This window comes from Plasmodium coatneyi, chromosome 12, assembly GCF_001680005.1.
Source record: "Plasmodium coatneyi strain Hackeri chromosome 12, complete sequence".
NCBI classification, from domain to species: Eukaryota; Apicomplexa; class Aconoidasida; order Haemosporida; family Plasmodiidae; genus Plasmodium; species Plasmodium coatneyi.
Genome location: NC_033567.1, coordinates 1873818 through 1890870, shown reverse-complemented (window position 1 = coordinate 1890870; position 17053 = coordinate 1873818). Strand labels below are relative to the sequence as shown.

General features: G+C 39.0%; 4 protein-coding genes across 4 annotated transcripts; 3 read left to right on the top strand and 1 right to left on the bottom strand.

Moving 5' to 3' along the window:
* Positions 1 to 408: 408 nt before the first annotated feature.
* Positions 409 to 4572, top strand: PCOAH_00040750 (Uncharacterized protein; the record flags this gene model as incomplete). The annotated part of the gene is made up of 1 exon (XM_020060863.1): positions 409 to 4572. The coding sequence occupies one exon, from the start codon at positions 409 to 411 to the stop codon at positions 4570 to 4572; it is 4164 nt and encodes a 1387-aa protein (XP_019916856.1).
* A 766-nt stretch (positions 4573 to 5338) lies between these two features.
* On the bottom strand, positions 5339 to 6721 carry PCOAH_00040740 (Uncharacterized protein; the record flags this gene model as incomplete). Its single annotated transcript, XM_020060862.1, has 1 exon — positions 5339 to 6721. One exon carries the CDS (start codon positions 6719 to 6721, stop codon positions 5339 to 5341), a length of 1383 nt encoding a protein of 460 aa, XP_019916105.1.
* Positions 6722 to 10456: 3735 nt separating this feature from the next.
* PCOAH_00040730 (60S ribosomal protein L17) lies at positions 10457 to 12321 on the top strand (the record flags this gene model as incomplete). Its single annotated transcript, XM_020060861.1, has 3 exons — positions 10457 to 10507; positions 10837 to 11105; positions 11727 to 12321. 3 exons carry the CDS (start codon positions 10468 to 10470, stop codon positions 12015 to 12017), a joined length of 600 nt encoding a protein of 199 aa, XP_019916576.1.
* A 1469-nt stretch (positions 12322 to 13790) lies between these two features.
* On the top strand, positions 13791 to 15296 carry PCOAH_00040720 (Glycerol kinase; the record flags this gene model as incomplete). The annotated part of the gene is made up of 1 exon (XM_020060860.1): positions 13791 to 15296. One exon carries the CDS (start codon positions 13791 to 13793, stop codon positions 15294 to 15296), a length of 1506 nt encoding a protein of 501 aa, XP_019916882.1.
* Between the last annotated feature and the right edge of the window lie 1757 nt (positions 15297 to 17053).

Sequence of the window (17053 nt, the reverse complement as noted above, 5' to 3'; positions counted from 1 at the left end):
TAGGTATGCAAATGGGTTGGTATGTGTTTGAATAGGGAGCACGCTTGTGCGGTTTATGAGATCCAAGCGTATAGGCCCAAATGCCCTAGACCCGGGGGTGGTGCAATTTACGCGAAGAGGGAATTACACCACAGTGTGAGAAATTCAGTATGCTGAGAAAAAGGGGAAAGGCTACACATCAGGATATTACTAAAAGGAGGTAAATAAATAAAGCGAAAGGACGCGGCACGTAGTATGCGGTGGAACGAGGCAGAGAGAAGATTCTTCACACATTGTAAAAGTTGGTTGCCATAAGGGGGGAACATCTCGAGTTACTTCTATCCGGGTAATATTCCACCCCCCCCCCCCCCCCCGCCATGCGCAGAACAGCACAATGGGTGCCGAAAGGAAGAGCTACATCCCGTTAAAATGAACCCCCTCCTTTTAATATGTTCCTTGTACCTCTTTGGCTCAAATATAGAAACAGACTTTGTCTGTTCTTGTTCTACTACACCGAAGAATGAGGGGCTGGGAAGTGTGGTGTTATCCAAATTGAGGGACCTATTTGGAACGAAACAGCAGGAAAGAGAAAGGAACATCATAACATATAAGTTTGTAAAGCACACATGTGATGAAAAAAATCAGGGGAAAAATGAACAGAACGAAAATAAACCAGGGTTTGAAGTATCCCATGTGAATAGGCTAATCTACATTAACGAATTGAAGACATTCATCTTGGGTGCATACATACCATACATTTATATGAGTGTGAGGGACATGTATATAGTGCTGAAAAAAATAAAGGAGTTAAATTTTAATACAGTATATACCTTTTTATTTTGGCCTGAAAATGAATATTTGGAAGATCTTTATGATACAAGCAAGTCGAAGCTTTTCTACTTGCTAAACTTCTGTGCGTCCAATGGACTGTTCGTCATTTTAGACATAGGGCCGTACATCGATAATATTTACAATTCGAATATTCCTACTTATGTTTTGTTCAGCAAAAAGTTTAATGACTACATAAGGGATGTGTATATAGAGAAGGAAAGAAAGGGAAGGAAATTTACACGCAAAATTGGAGACTACTTATCCTTTAATGTGTTTGGAAAAGAGAAGAGTTTTTTCACAAATGAAGACCCGGAAAATGTAAATTGGGAACACATAGAAAATGAGATTCATAGGAAGAAGGCCTCCTACATTAGGGGAGATAACACATACAATAGCATTTACAGCTTGTATTATTTTAAGAGGGCTATAAAATGGTTTAACTATATTCTGCCTCGCTTGAAAAAATATGCCAACATAAATAATGGACCAATCATCTACCTGAATATTGACAAAACGTTCGATAATTATTACATGTATGTAATCATAGATTTGAAGCGCAGAAATTATTTTCGAAATATATGCAATGTGGAGACCTATTTTAAGGGTACCAAATCGGAGGGGGAATCCTTCCTACAATGTGTAATGAATTTTTTCAAACGGGTTAGAAGGAGCTACATACTTACGATAGGGTATGTTCTATATGCTAGGTTTAATCAGTATATGAGAATTTTAAAGGAGTACGAATTGGGGCTGATGTACATTAACGAGATTTACAAGTTAGTACAATTGCACTTTGGAAAAATTAACACCCTGACGACGAACTATCCTTTTATTAAAGACGAGTTTATTAATTCCTACGCGGGGAACAATTGCTACAATCATTTCTTTCATAACAACTGGTTTGACAATGAGTGCATAAAGTTAAACAAGCCTTGCATCTGGTCACAGGTCTGGACTGGTGCCAAGTACAGCATACATAATGTGAACTCGCCAAGCATTTTAACGCGACATTTTCAGGAACCCATCGTGCATGATTCTTCCCCGTCGATGATTTCCCCGGTGAGCGAACTCGTAGCGCGGGAGAGTCGGACCTTTAAGCTCGATGAGGGGAAACCCCCCATGGGGAGCAACGCGGTAAACGAAACGGGACCGTCCGCAGACGAATTGGCAGACCAATCGACGGACCCTTCTGAAGACCCCCCGGAGGACCCCCCCCCAGGGGAAATCCACGTGGGCGTGAAAAGGGCCCAAAGCAAATACAGCAGCAACAACTACATTGGCCACATAAGAAATTTCAAAGATCTGACATACAATATATTAGTGTTCCTGGCGAAGGGGGGAGTGTTTTTGAACATATTCCCCTTCTACAGTGGCAATAACATAAACAACACGCACACGTTCTTGGAGCATTACAGCAAAGAGACGGGGCAGCCGTTGGACCTGTACTTTAACCAGAAGGAACCTCTGTACTCACACATTAAGAAGATATTCAAAATTCTCTACAAATATGGGCATCACTTACTAAAAAGTGAGCACTACATACGGCCAGTGAAAATCTCCACCAACATTGAAATGTACGACTATGGTGCTATTAAGATTATTTGCAACCACAACATTAAGGGAAGCACTTATGTAAAGGTTGGGCCTCTGAATTACAACATCAACAGCTTTAGCTGCATTGTGTATAATGAATTTAAGAAGAAAATTATTTATGATTCTTCCTTCAATTACAGTTACGAAGTTTCGTATATTAACAGAAAGGAGGTGTACCCCCCAATTGATAAGTATCTGTACTCCCTCGACGCAGCGACGTCGGGCCCCTTGATGTGTGTGAAGCAGGACAAAAAGGAGGGTATAAAAAACGGCACAAGGGGAGGTTTGCTTCCGAAAAGTGTTGCAAAACATATGAACATTTTTTCGAACTTTTTTCCAAACAATTATGTACACCATGTGCGCGAAATTAATGTACTTAACCACTTCTATATGACCCTCGATTTTACAAAATTCCAGTGGTACATAATTGCGATGAGAGATGAAGTCAACTATGTGAAGTTGTTCCTCAGTAATTACAGCTTTTACGTGTATGTATACGCGGACGGTAAGTTCCTTTACGGCGGGTTTAACGAGTACAAGTACATCGAACTATTGAACGTGAAGAAGGTCTACATAATTTGCGCAAATCTGGGTCTAGGCTTCCCAAAAGAGAACATCAGAACGGACTTCCTCAACCACATAAATGTGAATGATTTAAAGAAGGATTATTTTTTCCATCAAGATGGAGCTAGCCAAAATGAAATAAAAAAAAAAAATAATAATATGAGTGAAAGCTCCAATGTGGATGAACAAAATGGCTACCTAACCCTGAACACACACACACAATCAGGGGAAAAAAAAAAAAAAAAAAAAAAAAATATGAACGGGTCAGGCGATAATTCACCAAAGGATGACCACCAAAAGGGGAACAAGACATGTGTGCAAAGCGATGTGCAGGAAGAATCAGACGAAGAGGAAGCTACAACCAGTACATGCAATAAGAGAGGCAGTATCTTCGACGACTTGGAGCACAGAACGCTTGGAGTGCATAGCAACGAAAATGGTTCGACCACCACGTACGGTGAAAACGAACGAAGTATGCACAATTACTACTCGGGAGAAAGTACCGATACGTTCATATTCATCGTCACGAGGAACGAATACGATTTGTACAACTGTGTTGGTCTGCATGGGGAGATAATGAAAAATGAGAAAAACGTAGAAGTGTACAAGAAAATGTACAACATGCTTGACTACACGTACGTAAAATCGTATTTGCTAAATAAAGGGAGAGAAAAAAAGCCAACGGACGGGGAAACATCAAAAAGCGGAAGTGAAAAGGTGGAACACGAAAATATGGACTTCGAAACGCTGTTGGACAGTAAAAAAACGGAAATGAAAAGTATAACTAATTCGTTCATAAATATGTGTTCCTCTCGATTTTTCTCTTTTTTTTTTAACAAAATTAAATATTATTGCAAAATGGGGATTTTTAAATATTTGAACAAATTCAGCAAGGTGAATGAGAACAGCATCAATTCGCCTCTAACGTGGTACACTTTGCTGTATTTTGTAAAAAATGTGGACTACATAAGATCCAAATATTCGCTAAGGCTATCTGCTTACGATGAGAAGCTGAAAGAAATTGACGGGCTGAGTCGCGGGTTTGTCTACATTAACAACCACATGTTGGGAAGCTTCTGGATAACGGACGATAAGGAAAGCTACGAAAGTGAAATAAATGAAGAGAAAAAATTAAAAAAAAGAAAAAAAATGAAAAAGGAAAAAAAAAACAAATTTGCTACGAATGAAAATTTAATTAGCATCCCACTAACACGGTACATGCGCATACCAACCGACTGGCTGATCGAAGGAATCAACGTCGTCATTGTGTTTGATGAATTTGGGGGGAACCCCTACAAAGTCGAAATCGTTCGTGAAGTGCTACAAGGGGGGGTATACCGGCTAACGAAGAAGGAGAAGTATGTAAACTGGATTTTGTTCCTCTTCATTTTGAGCATTATCGTCTTTATCACGTACTTCTGCTTCAAGGCTCTGCACAACTATTTTAAAATTAAAGAGGAGAAGGAGAGGAACAAGCAGAATTATCAAAATATTATCGAAAATATAATTACGCATAATATTTATGTGAACAGCTCGTACGATGATGCCACGGAGGAAACGGCGTCTGAGGACATTCAGAATGTTAGTGAGTTTTTGGACTCCTGAGTTGGCTCGGCTTGACTCAACCTAGCAGCGCTTGATTTTTTTTTTTTTTTTTTTTTTTTTTTTTGTCATTTTTGCAGTGCAGCGCGGTCATATTAAGATGGCTACGTGGTTGGTCGGTTCAGCCGTTGGGTGGTTTCGCCGCCTCCACTGTATTGTCTCCACTTTCCCGACCTTTGCTTTGTCTTTTTTTTTTGTTATCAAATTAATCGTTATTTTTTTGGACATTTCCTTCTACACGCAGCACATTCTGCGAGAATAGCAAATGTGCTAGCGCGCCCACGTAGAGGTATGCACGTTCACGTAAGTGGACAACTTTGCATTCATCCACATGTGTGTGCCGCTCTTCTGATAGACTGCCAAGACGTATTCATTAATTTTTTAAAACGAATTCGCGTTTAACACGATTAGGAAGAACAAAAAAAAAAAAAAAGATAAAATTAAAATTAAAATTGAAGTTAATATTTATATTAAGAATTTTAAAACATGCGTTTTGGTGTACATTCAAAAGGAACGTTAGGGCGACAAAAACAAAAGCTTACGTTAAAACAAAAAAAAAAAAAAAAAAAAAAAAAAAAAGCACTATGTTTGAATGGCGGGTAAGGATGAGAGGCATGTGGATGTGCCTGAATATTGTATCACAGAACCCGGGCGACGGACTAGTATGTGGGGAGGAATTTACGTTGACGGAGGCGTGTTGTAGGTTAGAACAACACGGGGTGTGCACTAAGAGGGTTACACAAATGAAGACGCTAACCATGTGATGAGGCTAAATTTTATCGCTGCTTGCACTACTGCACGTGTGCTTCGTCTTGACTATACTATCCGTGTAGAAGTACATGATGAAGTTGAAGAAGAAGGGTACTATGATCATCACAACGAGGAGCTTGTACCTCATGTTGCTGATATGGGCTATGGTTCCCATGACTAACAGGTTAAAGATCGGAGACAAGAAGAGAAAAACAATCAAAGATATAAGCTTAGCCGTTAGGACTACAGATACCCAGATGATAATATTTTGAACCAAATCGATGTCCATGTAATTTTCTTCAATTTTTTTGTAAATCTCTAAATTTTTATTTTCGTATGTAGCTTCCTTTTCTTTATCGTCATCATCATTTTCGTTTAGCTGAATGCATACTTCTTCATTAGGGGGTTCTTTCGTCAGTAATTTTAATTCATTTTTGTAGTCTTCGCAGTTGTTGTTGTAGTATTTTTTATACTTGTTGTATTGGCTGCACTCTTCGTAGGGGGGTTGTTCTTCCCGTGTGTTGCTTACATCTTCCGCTTCGATATTTCCTCCTTGCTGTTCACGCTTGTTGGCTTTCTCCGGGTGTGCATTTGCAAGTTTGTTTTCATTCATTTGGCGCATTTCATTTGTTTCATTCGTTTCATTCGTCTTGCTCGGCCCCTGGATAGTTACTTCCCCGGTTGTGGCGCCTCCGTTGGGGGACACATTATGTAGGGCATTATCCGTCTTGCCCGGGTTACTATCTTTGGTCCTTTCCACATTGTTTGAACCATTTTGTGGAGGATCATTTTGGGAACACGCACCAGTGGTTTCATTTGAGCTAAAAGCATCAGCCTTGTCCTTTTGTGGAGATGCTTTTTTCACATTTGATTCCTTGGAACAACCATCAGGGTGGCCTTTTTTTGTTCTTTTAATAGTGGCCGCACCTTTTTCATCTTTCCCTTTCTCTAAATCATTACTGTTGGAAAAGGTGACAAAGGAGGAATAGTGAGAGAGAGCATCAGTCGGCTTGTATATAGACGATATAGAGTTGTTTTGCAGGTACTCCTTTTTAATTTTTAGTAACTTAAATAATGCAAATAATTTATATTCCATATATAGACCCAATGTTGCATCAATTATTATTTGAATAAAATAAATGGAGCATTCATCCATCTCAATTTTATACAGATAGGACAGTATATGGTATCGGAAAATGAATATGCACGCAAATATGTTTGCTAAATGTAGTGTTACTGATCCACATATTATAACAATTACGTCCTTCAAAAATTCAATGAAAGTTCTTCTTGGCTTCTCGAAAAGATACTTGGTTATTAATATGCCCATGGATACACACCCGATGAAGACCTGCACGTACACACCAAATTCTCCCGGTATCAGAATGCATTGTTCGCTCATATTTTTTTACAGTTTGTGGGTGTGCACCTTGCGTCGTTGCTTTGTGTTTATGTTCGTTGCGTTTCGATTCGTGCTGGCCGCACTGTCAACGTTTGTGTGTCGCTTCTATTTTCCTGTTTTTGCTCTTCTAATTTTTCCTACTCTTCTTATTATTCCTCTTATGGTGATTTTTTTTTTTTTTTTTTTTTTTTTTTTTGTATTTTTTTCCTTGTGTGCTTTCCTCTCAAAGGTGTTTAGCGCTGCTCCGTTGATGCATAACTTGATGAAGAGCAAAATGCCATTAGGGGCGAAGACAAATCATGTTTATAAATTAAGGAAAACGTGTGTTTAAGCGTACGAAGCGTTAAAACAGAAAGTTACATTGGCCGAGGCTCCCTGTGCAGGCACCTGTTCACTTCGTACAAACAGCTTTGGGGATATCGTTTGTTTTTATAACCAGCTAGCCATCTCATCGCTCTTTTGTAGTTTTCTTTTGCGCAATAATTATGGCTACGTTCCGAGGGGGCCCCATGGGGTAAATAAACGCGCAAAAGGCGGAACGTACCTCGAGCATACATGCAAGCATAGGTATGGTACGAACTAATAGCGGCGGGCGTATGTTTCTTTGCAGTGACCCTGGGGGTGCGGTGGGGTGGTGGGAAAAAGTTGAATTAACGAATTAACCTCTTCGATCGAACGCGCAGAGGGGGGAAAGTACAAAAAAAAAAAAAAAAAAAAGTACAGAGAAGCAACAAAATGGTAAAAAAAATTATGAACAAGTGGTATTTTTTCTTTCTTTTTTTTTTTTTTTTGTAAGAAAAAAAAAAAGTAAACGTGGTTGAACAGAAAATTCTGAATTCTTTTGCTGGTACTTTTCCGCGCCCCATCCGTTGAAGCAGCAATATTGAGGAGTCATTTCAGCGATTTGCGGCCAACTGTGCGGTTGAGGGTGCGGAGGGCGCGAAAAAAAAAGAAGCAAAGGAAACAGAACATATCCAACTTTGTGAGGCAGCAAGTGCAACCAAACGAATGCATACGTTAAATAACCACACGTAAAGGATGCATATTTATACGTTTAGCTACGGCTGCACCTGCGTTTATGTGAAGATGCATAGCTGTCCTTTCGGTGCAACGCAGTCAAATCAGATAAAAAAAGGCGAAATAGAATGAACGGTTTTGGAACACTACGTTCAACCCCTTTGCCATTTTAGCTCGTTGCATGCAGGACAGGAAAAATTATTTGTGCCTTTGCCTTCGTGTAGTTACGCGGACATGTTCCTTAGAATATATATTCAGGTGTATTCCTACTTGCAAAAGTGTGTATGTAGAAAGGGCATTGCTTTTTTTTCTTCCTTTTGCATGCCCCTTTTGCACCATAGCTAACGGTGCAAGGCGGCATTTCTTCCCCAGGTTAATTTGTTCATTTGACGGAATGCACTCCGCTGCGTTCTCCGTTCAAGCACAACGTTTCCTGCACAGCTCGTGCCTTTTTTTTTAACGAGAGAGACACCTTTGGAAAGGTTAAACCAAAACAATGTTGGTCTTAAAACAATGTTGGCCTTACATGAAGCAGTGTGCAACTACTACATTTTTACATACCCAATTTTGTGTTGATGTTACAAGGCAATTTCTACATGTGGGAATGCTCGTCGCCCAGAATTATTTTACGCATGTGAGCATATTGTGCGTGCATATGTTCTTACGCAGATGAAGTGTGCCAGGGGGACTTTCTTACGGCGTAAAATGTAAATGTGTGCAGAAGTGTTTTTCCCATGTACCTCATTCGGCATGGAAAAACAGCTTGGCCAATTTGAAAAAAGAAAAGAAAATACGAGCAGCAGAATAGCTATTGGTTGGTCTTAAACGATCAGCATCGGAAAACGCTTATTCCTACACTCTTTCCTTAAATAATAATTCGTGAAAAACACGTCATGTGAATGTAATAGGCTAATTCGTGCACACAGATATATAGTGTTCCCTTACTGCAGCGTTTTTTTTTATACCCCCCGCAATTGCACACGTCTTCGTATCCCTCGTTCCATGACCAATTTTTGCATGAACAATACTTCCCCGTGTGCTCCTAAGGAAAATGACGACCGCCCTACTAATGTCTCCCTTCTTGCGCTCAGGCACTACTGTGGAAGCTGTTCATATTACTATTGAAAAAGACAGCGTAAGCGATTGGGAGAGGATATATTAACTTAAATGTTTTTTAAAAAAAAAATTCGTGCATTACGTGCGGCTGGATATGCTGCCATAATTGGCCCCATTATAAGATGTTACCCCAGAACAGTGTCTGTGTCCCCCTTAGTTCTCCTTTTGCAAAAATGCGGTTCTACTAAATTTGATAAGCATACATAGGCAAGTTTTGCTTATACACATTAGGGGCACGCAATATGTGCACCGCAGGTGTTGTTTATCCCCTGGTGCGTTGGAATATTCACCCCCGTGAAATGAACACAATCGCACCAACTGATCTTTTAATAAAATAAAATAGTTGCTCATTTGCGATTGCGAAAATATATATCCATTTAGTGGGACAGGTGTTGTCTGACCCGATTGGCGCGTTAACCCATCTATAATTTATTAAACTTTTTGTAAACTCATTTATTTATTTTTTTCCTTTAAAAATTGGCGTGCATTTTTAAATGTTCCTTCCTGCGTGTGTTCAGTACATTATGGTAGAAAGGAAATTCGCATTAGCCATTCTCTCGAGTGAAATGTAGTCATACGTGGAAGTCACACGCTCGATCGAGCAATACCGCGGGGGAATACACTTATATATGAATAATACATGAGAAAGCGCAAAAGGGGAGGCAGCACATACGTTCATATTACTCATTTGGTCAAAATGGTGATTACTAAAGTAAACATACGTGTATGCTTAACGCATGGCGTGAGGTAAAATTTTTGGGAAAATACAGCGATGAATTTTATGAGGTAAAAATTAAAGGGGAAAACTCCAAATGCGGCAAACCCTTTGCTCTCCCCCGTTGCGGGGCGCAAAAACGGCTGGCATAAAGTTGGCTAGTGCAGCGTTATTGCTAAAGATTCTACCACGGTCAACAGCAGTAACAAAAATATTTTTTTTTTTTTTTTTTTCCACTGAAGGTTACGTATGTATATAAGTAGCTATGCACTACGCACTAAAATAAGTAGCAAGAGGAGGAAGGGCGTCGACCCTTTCCTTTCACAAATTAAGGGTCAAACATTTTCCCCCATATCCATTTAGTGCGCAAATATGTACGTATAAAAATATATATGCATTTGAAGCAGCGTAAAAATCTTTTGCAAACTTCTCGATACGCATATAAATAGAAATCCACCAACTTTGCGTTGTTTTTATTACGTTATTATGGTGGGCCATTTTTTTATAAAGCATATACCTTTCCTGTGCCCTGCATATATACTCAGGGGTAAATGCGCGTAAATTGTGCGCTGAGTGAACGCATACACGAAAAAAATAAAATTAAATTAAAGGTGGTATTTTGTTACTTATTTTTATTGTTCCTCTGTTTAAAAAAAAAAAAAAAAAAAAAAAGAACTTCAATTTATCTGAAACGCTTTTATGAACAACCAGCAATTTTTTTTTTTTCAAATTTTAAATGTGAAGAAAGCTTGCTTTATGTAGTAGCCATTTCCGCAGGCTGGAATAAACAACATAATAAAAAAGAAACGTACATTTTTATGTTGTAGCTGTTTTTGCATATCCCCTGTATAGTACTTTTTAACTTCCTTTTTGTGTTACGTTTACGATTTTTTTGGAAATGGTTAAGTACGCGAAGAAGTTGAGGGACTTTGGGAAATGTAAGCAAGAGGGGAAAAAAAAAAAAAAGAAAAAAGAAAAATGAAAATCACGAGATTCTTGTTCGCCATCCCGATTTTTGCGCTGAATGGATGAGAGGATATGGTGGAAGTTTTATAACACGGGGGAGAGAAAAAGAAACGCTCACAAAGGGGAAACGACATGGGAGCGTTTACCTGTTGGCCTGATGAAAGTTGTCCTTGAATAAGGGCATACAACCCATGAGCAGAACAGCGCACGTGACAAATAATCACGTAAAACTGCTTTCGTCATTTTTTTTCCCCGGAATGCGTATTGATCATTATTTATTTTATTTTCTTTTTTTTTGTAGGCGCCAAGGGGGCGGGTATGGATTTAAGGGTCCACTTTAAAAACACGTACGAAACGGCGAGGGCTATAAGGAGAATGAAATTGTTGGACGCGAAAAAGTACCTGAATGACGTCATCGAGAAGAAGAGGTGTGTGCCGTTTCGTAGGTACAACGGAGGTGTTGGAAGGACGAACCAAGCCAAGGAGTTTAACCACACGCAGGGAAGATGGCCCGCGAAATCGTGCAAGTTTCTGTTAAACGTGTTGGATAATGTTCAGGCCAATGCAGAGGTAATTATTGACACCGCTTTGTGTGACTAGCACGAGTGGACATTTAGCAGATCATGGCGTGACAATGTTGATCCGTCCTTTGTCTCCCCTCCTTGACGGCCGCTTTTCAATTTAATTTTTTTTTTTTTTAATGATGATACGATGACGAGTATGAAAAAGTAAAGAGGATTCATTACCGTTTTTAAATACATGTTTTATGTATTTACTAATTTGTAATGAATCGTTTTCTTTATTTTTAAAGAATGATTATTTGAGGCATTTGGCTGAAAAAAAAAAAAAAAAAAAATTAAAAAGGAAAGTGGCTGTTTGTGCATACAGACGGGGAGGAGTGTATGTTTGTGTGTGTGAACTGACTTGTGTTGTAATGCGTGCATGTATGAGTTTGACGTACACCACTGTACTTTTTGGTGCACACGTGAAAATTTTATACTTTATTTGTTGAGTGGATGTATGGACGCTTATGTGTGAGTCGACCGGGACGAAATGTCCTGCAGGAGCCACATTTTGAGGCTTTGCAGGACGGAGGATGGACTAAGTCCACAGAATAGATTTATTTTTTACCCGCCTGTGCGTATTTTTATTTTTTCATTTTCTCGATCTCCCCCTTTTTGTGCGTACTAGGCAAGAAACCTGGAAGTGAGCAAGCTGAGGCTAATCCACGTGATGGTGAACAGAGCCCGTGCAGGACGAAGAAGAACGTTTAAGGCCCACGGTCGAATCAACCCCTTCATGTCATCCCCGTGCCACATCCAAGTAATCGCAAAGGAGATTTCCAAGCCAGCGAAAAAGTCCCTCCTGACAAACGCGGAAAAGCAGAAAGAACTCCCCTTCAAAATTACCTTAAAAAAATTGATCAAATTAAACATTTCGAAGAAGAACTTTGCAAAGAATAAGAAGAAGGCCGTAAATTAATTTTACAAATTGCATGCACGTTGGAACATTTTAACTTTGACCTGAATTTTATTTTTCCCCCTTTTTTTTTTTTTTTTTTCAAAATGTTGCTGTGTTGAGTGCTAACCGTTAGCGCGAAATTGGGGGTGTGTCTGTGAAAAGCGCTTAAAAAGGAAGAAGACGTAGAGCGGCAATCATCCATGTAGATGCATATGCATATGTACGTTTGTACATATATAACCTGTGCATGCTATGCATGATCGAACGGAACAAACTAAATGCACAACTATATAAAATTAAAAAAAAAAAAAATAGTATTATTTTTAATTCCTGCGCAAAAATGTTGCGCGAGGGAGGGTGGAGGAAAAATCTGACTTTTGGAAGCTCCCTTTTTTGGGCGTTCTATCCCTTAAGGATTGGTCTTCCTAGAGAAGTGAATGTGCATGGCATGATCTGATATGATCCCATAATTGGACACATTTTGATAAGGTAAAATGGGAACGGATCGACCATGTCCCATCCGTTTGAATATAATTCTTAGCTGTGCTTGGAGACACGTGTAGAGACAATCATCTATGCGAAAGAAGATAAGCCGTATGGTTCAGGGACGGGATTTTAAAAGGGTTGCCCCAAATGGACGTTTATTATGTTTGAGCTGTTGAGGGTGGTTGGAACGAAGTTTGATCAAGGTGGGGCGTTTTGTTAGAACAAAAGGATGTCCTGGGGTAGTGGAAAAAAAAAAGGGGGACATCACATCGATGGGAAGTACATCGTGAAGGAAGACGCCCTGTGGAAATGTAAAGCGGTAGAACGGAAATGTTCGGGGGTGTAAGCTAGCGCTGATTTATAAGAAGATGGAGTTATCCAGATTCACCCCTCGGACAAGAAAATTGAAAAGCGGGAGTTGCTTATGCGCGAATGGGGGTCATAAAAAATACATGTGCATGTACATATACATATATGTATGTAATATATACACGTGATTTTTATATATTTTATTTTTCCCCCTACGTCTACATGGCGTTACAACATGTTTTTTATTTTATTTCTTTACGGTGAATAATTAGTGAATAATTTTTTCCATTTCTGAAGAGAGTGTACTTTTTTTTTTTGCGAAAATTGAACAATTGGTTTATGTTCCATCTCTACGCCATCTCCAGAAAAGTGTACCGCTTAAAAGTGACCCTTTAAAAAAAAAAAAAAAAAAATGTACCTCCATGCGTACATTTGTTCGTACATGCACGCGAAATATGTACGCCTTTTTTTTGGAAATTGTTTTTCTACTCGATCACGCCCCGCGGATGTTGAAATATTTGCGAGGACCATCCAGTCGGTTAAATCCTTTTAAAATAGATGGAAAAAAAAAAAAAAAAAAAAAAAGTGTAAAATTTTGTGAAATTGTACTTAATTGTTACAACGCCGTAAGGTATATTTTGTGGAAATAGCTGCTTGCGCGTGTTGGGAAAAGTTCGCTGCTGGGGGGTTAAAAATTTGTATGTAGGGTTGTTGTGTAGAAGAATATATATATACATGGGTAAATACGTACATTAGTACATACGTGCAGATTTTCATGTAGCAGGTCGCCTCCGCCCATCTGAATATCCATTTGTTGTTCTTCTCTTTTTTTTTGCGACATCGTCGTTTATTGATGTAGTTTGTCCCTAAAACGGGAGGAAGCAATGTTTGCGGTGTAAAGTTGTGATTTTTTTTTTTTACCGCTCCGTCAATACTCCTCTTTCCGCCCCATCCATCGTTGCACACGCGAAGGAAGTTTTCTTTATAAATTTATCCAAAATGAACGTAATATTGAGTATAGACCAAAGCACTCAGTCCACGAAACTGATTTTTTTCGATGAAGAACTGAATGTGCTGCATACAAATAGCCTGAACCACGAGCAAAAATGTTTCAAGCCAGGGTGGTACGAACATGACCCCGTGGAAATAATAAATAATCTGTACACACTGATGAATGATGGTTTGAAGGCTCTTAAGGAAAAGCACAAAGAGGTCGTCATAAAATGTATAGGAATTACAAACCAGAGGGAGACGGTAATAATATGGGATAAACTTACAGGCAAACCTTTATACAATGCCATTGTGTGGCTAGACACCCGAGTAGAAGATATCGTTGCTGAGTTTTCGAAGAAGTATAATAATGATTATTTTCAGAAAAAAACGGGAACCTATTTTAACACCTATTTTAGTGCGTTTAAAATTTTATGGCTCATTCAGAACAATGCAGAAATTAAGAAAAAAGTGGAGGACGGATCGGCTATCATAGGTAACATAAACACTTGGCTGATCTATAATTTGACAAATGGGAATAGTTACACAGATGTGACGAATGCATCTAGAACCCTTCTGATGAATATAAAAACGTTAGAGTGGGATGAAGAATTGTGCAAAATGTTTGGCATAACAAATATGTCTGTTCTTCCAGAAATAAAATGTAACACTTTCCATTTTGGTTCGGTAAAATGTGAACAAGTACCAGACTATGCGGGGGTGCCAATTACTGGGTGCATTGGAGATCAACAAAGTGCATGTATAGGACAAGCTATTTTTGATGAAGGGGAAGCCAAATGTACGTACGGCACTGGTGTTTTTTTACTTATTAATACAGGGTATAAAGTGGTGTACTCTTCCTGCGGTTTAATTACAACGGTTTGTTACAAATTTAATGAAAATGATCAGGCGAAATATGCGTTAGAAGGTTCCATAGGTACGGCTGGTTCTGGTGTATCCTGGTTGGTGAAGAACAATTTAATTTCTCATCCTAGTGAAGCTAGCTATATTATGGAAAACTGTGAAGATACAGGAGGGGTCGTGTTTGTGCCAGCTTTCAGCGGTTTGTATGCCCCCAGGTGGAGATCAGATGCCAGGGCATGTATAACCGGTATGACATTCAACACAGAGAGGAAGCACATTGTTAGGTCATTGCTGGAGGGTATCGTTTTTCAGCTGAACGAAATTGTATACTCACTCCTCTCAGACATGGGCATAGAAATGCTTCATGTTTTACGGTGCGATGGAGGAATGACGAAAAATAAGGCATTCATGCAGTTCAACTCGGATATCATAAACACAAAAATAGAAGTGTCCAAATATTCAGAAGTTACTGCAGTGGGGGCTGCCGTGCTGGCTGGGCTGGGCGTGAAAATATGGAAAGATTTAGATTCCGTTAAAAGCTTAATACGTAATAGCGATTCTACGTTTAATGCTAAAATGGATGAAAAGAATAGGAAGAAGAAAATTTCAGAGTGGGACAAGGCAGTCGAGAGGTCACTCCTGCAGATGTAGCGTCGTTGGTTCTGCAGCGTGTGTTGGCCATGTAGCGGTCCGTTTTATACACATCCGTCAATTTCTTTTTTCGTGTGCTCTTACTACACCTGTGCTTGTTGCAAATGTATACGCATATGCACATATATATACATAATATGAGCTTGTTCGTTCCTTGCACAGGTACGACATTTAAATAAAATAAACGCATGTGTTGCACACGCGTGTATACACCTTGCACATATTTCTGCGCAGTTCAGTCACCGCGTATAATTAATCGAAAAAGGAAAAAGCATCTAATCAGCGCTTGGGGCAGTGATGGGGATAAAATAAAAATTTTTTTTTTTTTTTTTTCCTTATTTATCACTTTAATTGTGGACCCGTTTCGATGATCTGCAAAACGAACGATCCGAATTAAAAAAAAGAAAATTAAGAATAGCCAAATTGCGAACATTGAATTTGCCCGAAAGAGGCTCATTCTCGCATAAATGCGTTTATTACCCTGCAGTATGCTTCCTTGTCTCATACGAAATTTCCCCTTTCTAGTTTTCCTTTAATTTTCTGATCGGAAAGGGGAAAATTTTACGAGACATTTCACCATTGGTATACGCGTTGTATGAAAGGGAAGGGATTATTATTTTTGCCCATCAAAGGTGAATATTTTGGCCGTCTACCATCGCAAGTAAGAATGCTCCTTATGGAGGATGCTCAGGAAAGCGCAGTGTGGTTAGTTCATTGGACAATTGTTCGAGTTCTCACCTGTTCAGCTGATTTTTAATTTAATTTCCCTAAAAAGCAATGTGTAAAAATTTAGCCAACATTTCTCACTGTTACATGCGGAGCGATTTTGCTCTTCCCTCGGAAAAAAATAGGAAAACGTAATTTTTCATGTTGTTGTAATGTTGGAAAGTGCGGTCAGGTTAAGAAAAACTCTCTGATGAGGACACGCAAAGTGGAAAAAAGCAATTGTGTAAATCATTTTTATCAGAATATGTTATAATGTTCATGTAAACTGTTCTAAGGGTAAATTTTCGTCTTTATATTCTGAACGGAAAAATAATCGCTGACATGGGTTAAAACGGATGCGATGTTGTTTAGTAGAAAGCGGCCAAACCGTTTGGAAACTTTCACATCGGAAAGGTACCCCGAATAAGAGCAAATGTGTACGTTAACGCGCATCATAAACGTGTATAGGCAGTTGTGTGCGCCTTACGTGGGAACTTTTTACCAAATTGGACTAATTTAGCCTCCCCCATCCAGTGTAGTACATCATATACATATATAATGTACACACCAATTTACGCCGCATTTTTTTTGTGTAGGATAAACGTGAAAAAAAATTGTGTAGAAAGGAAGAGGGGGAAAAAATAACCACCAACACAATGCGATGAAATTCGTTTTTTACGCATTGAGCGTTGCGGTTCACAAATTTCTGCGAATTTTACTTTGCACTTTGCTAGTAATTTTTTTTGCCGCTCACCTTTTTACTTTTATTTTCCCGCTTTTTCACATCATTAGTGAACTTTTTTAATCGTATTTTTCGCATTTTTCAGTCCATTTTGTTCACTTTTGGTGGTGCGATTTGTTCTACAACATTTCGATGGCAACAACGGGATATCTGCAGATTTTGGCGGTACCACCAAGTTGTCGCATGCAACCCGTTTTTCTTTGTTTTTTTTTGTAACAGAACAGGATGCTTCGCTTTTTTTTTTTTTTTTTTTTCGTATAATTATTGCAAATTGACAATATATGTGTACAGTCAATTTTTTCTTACACTA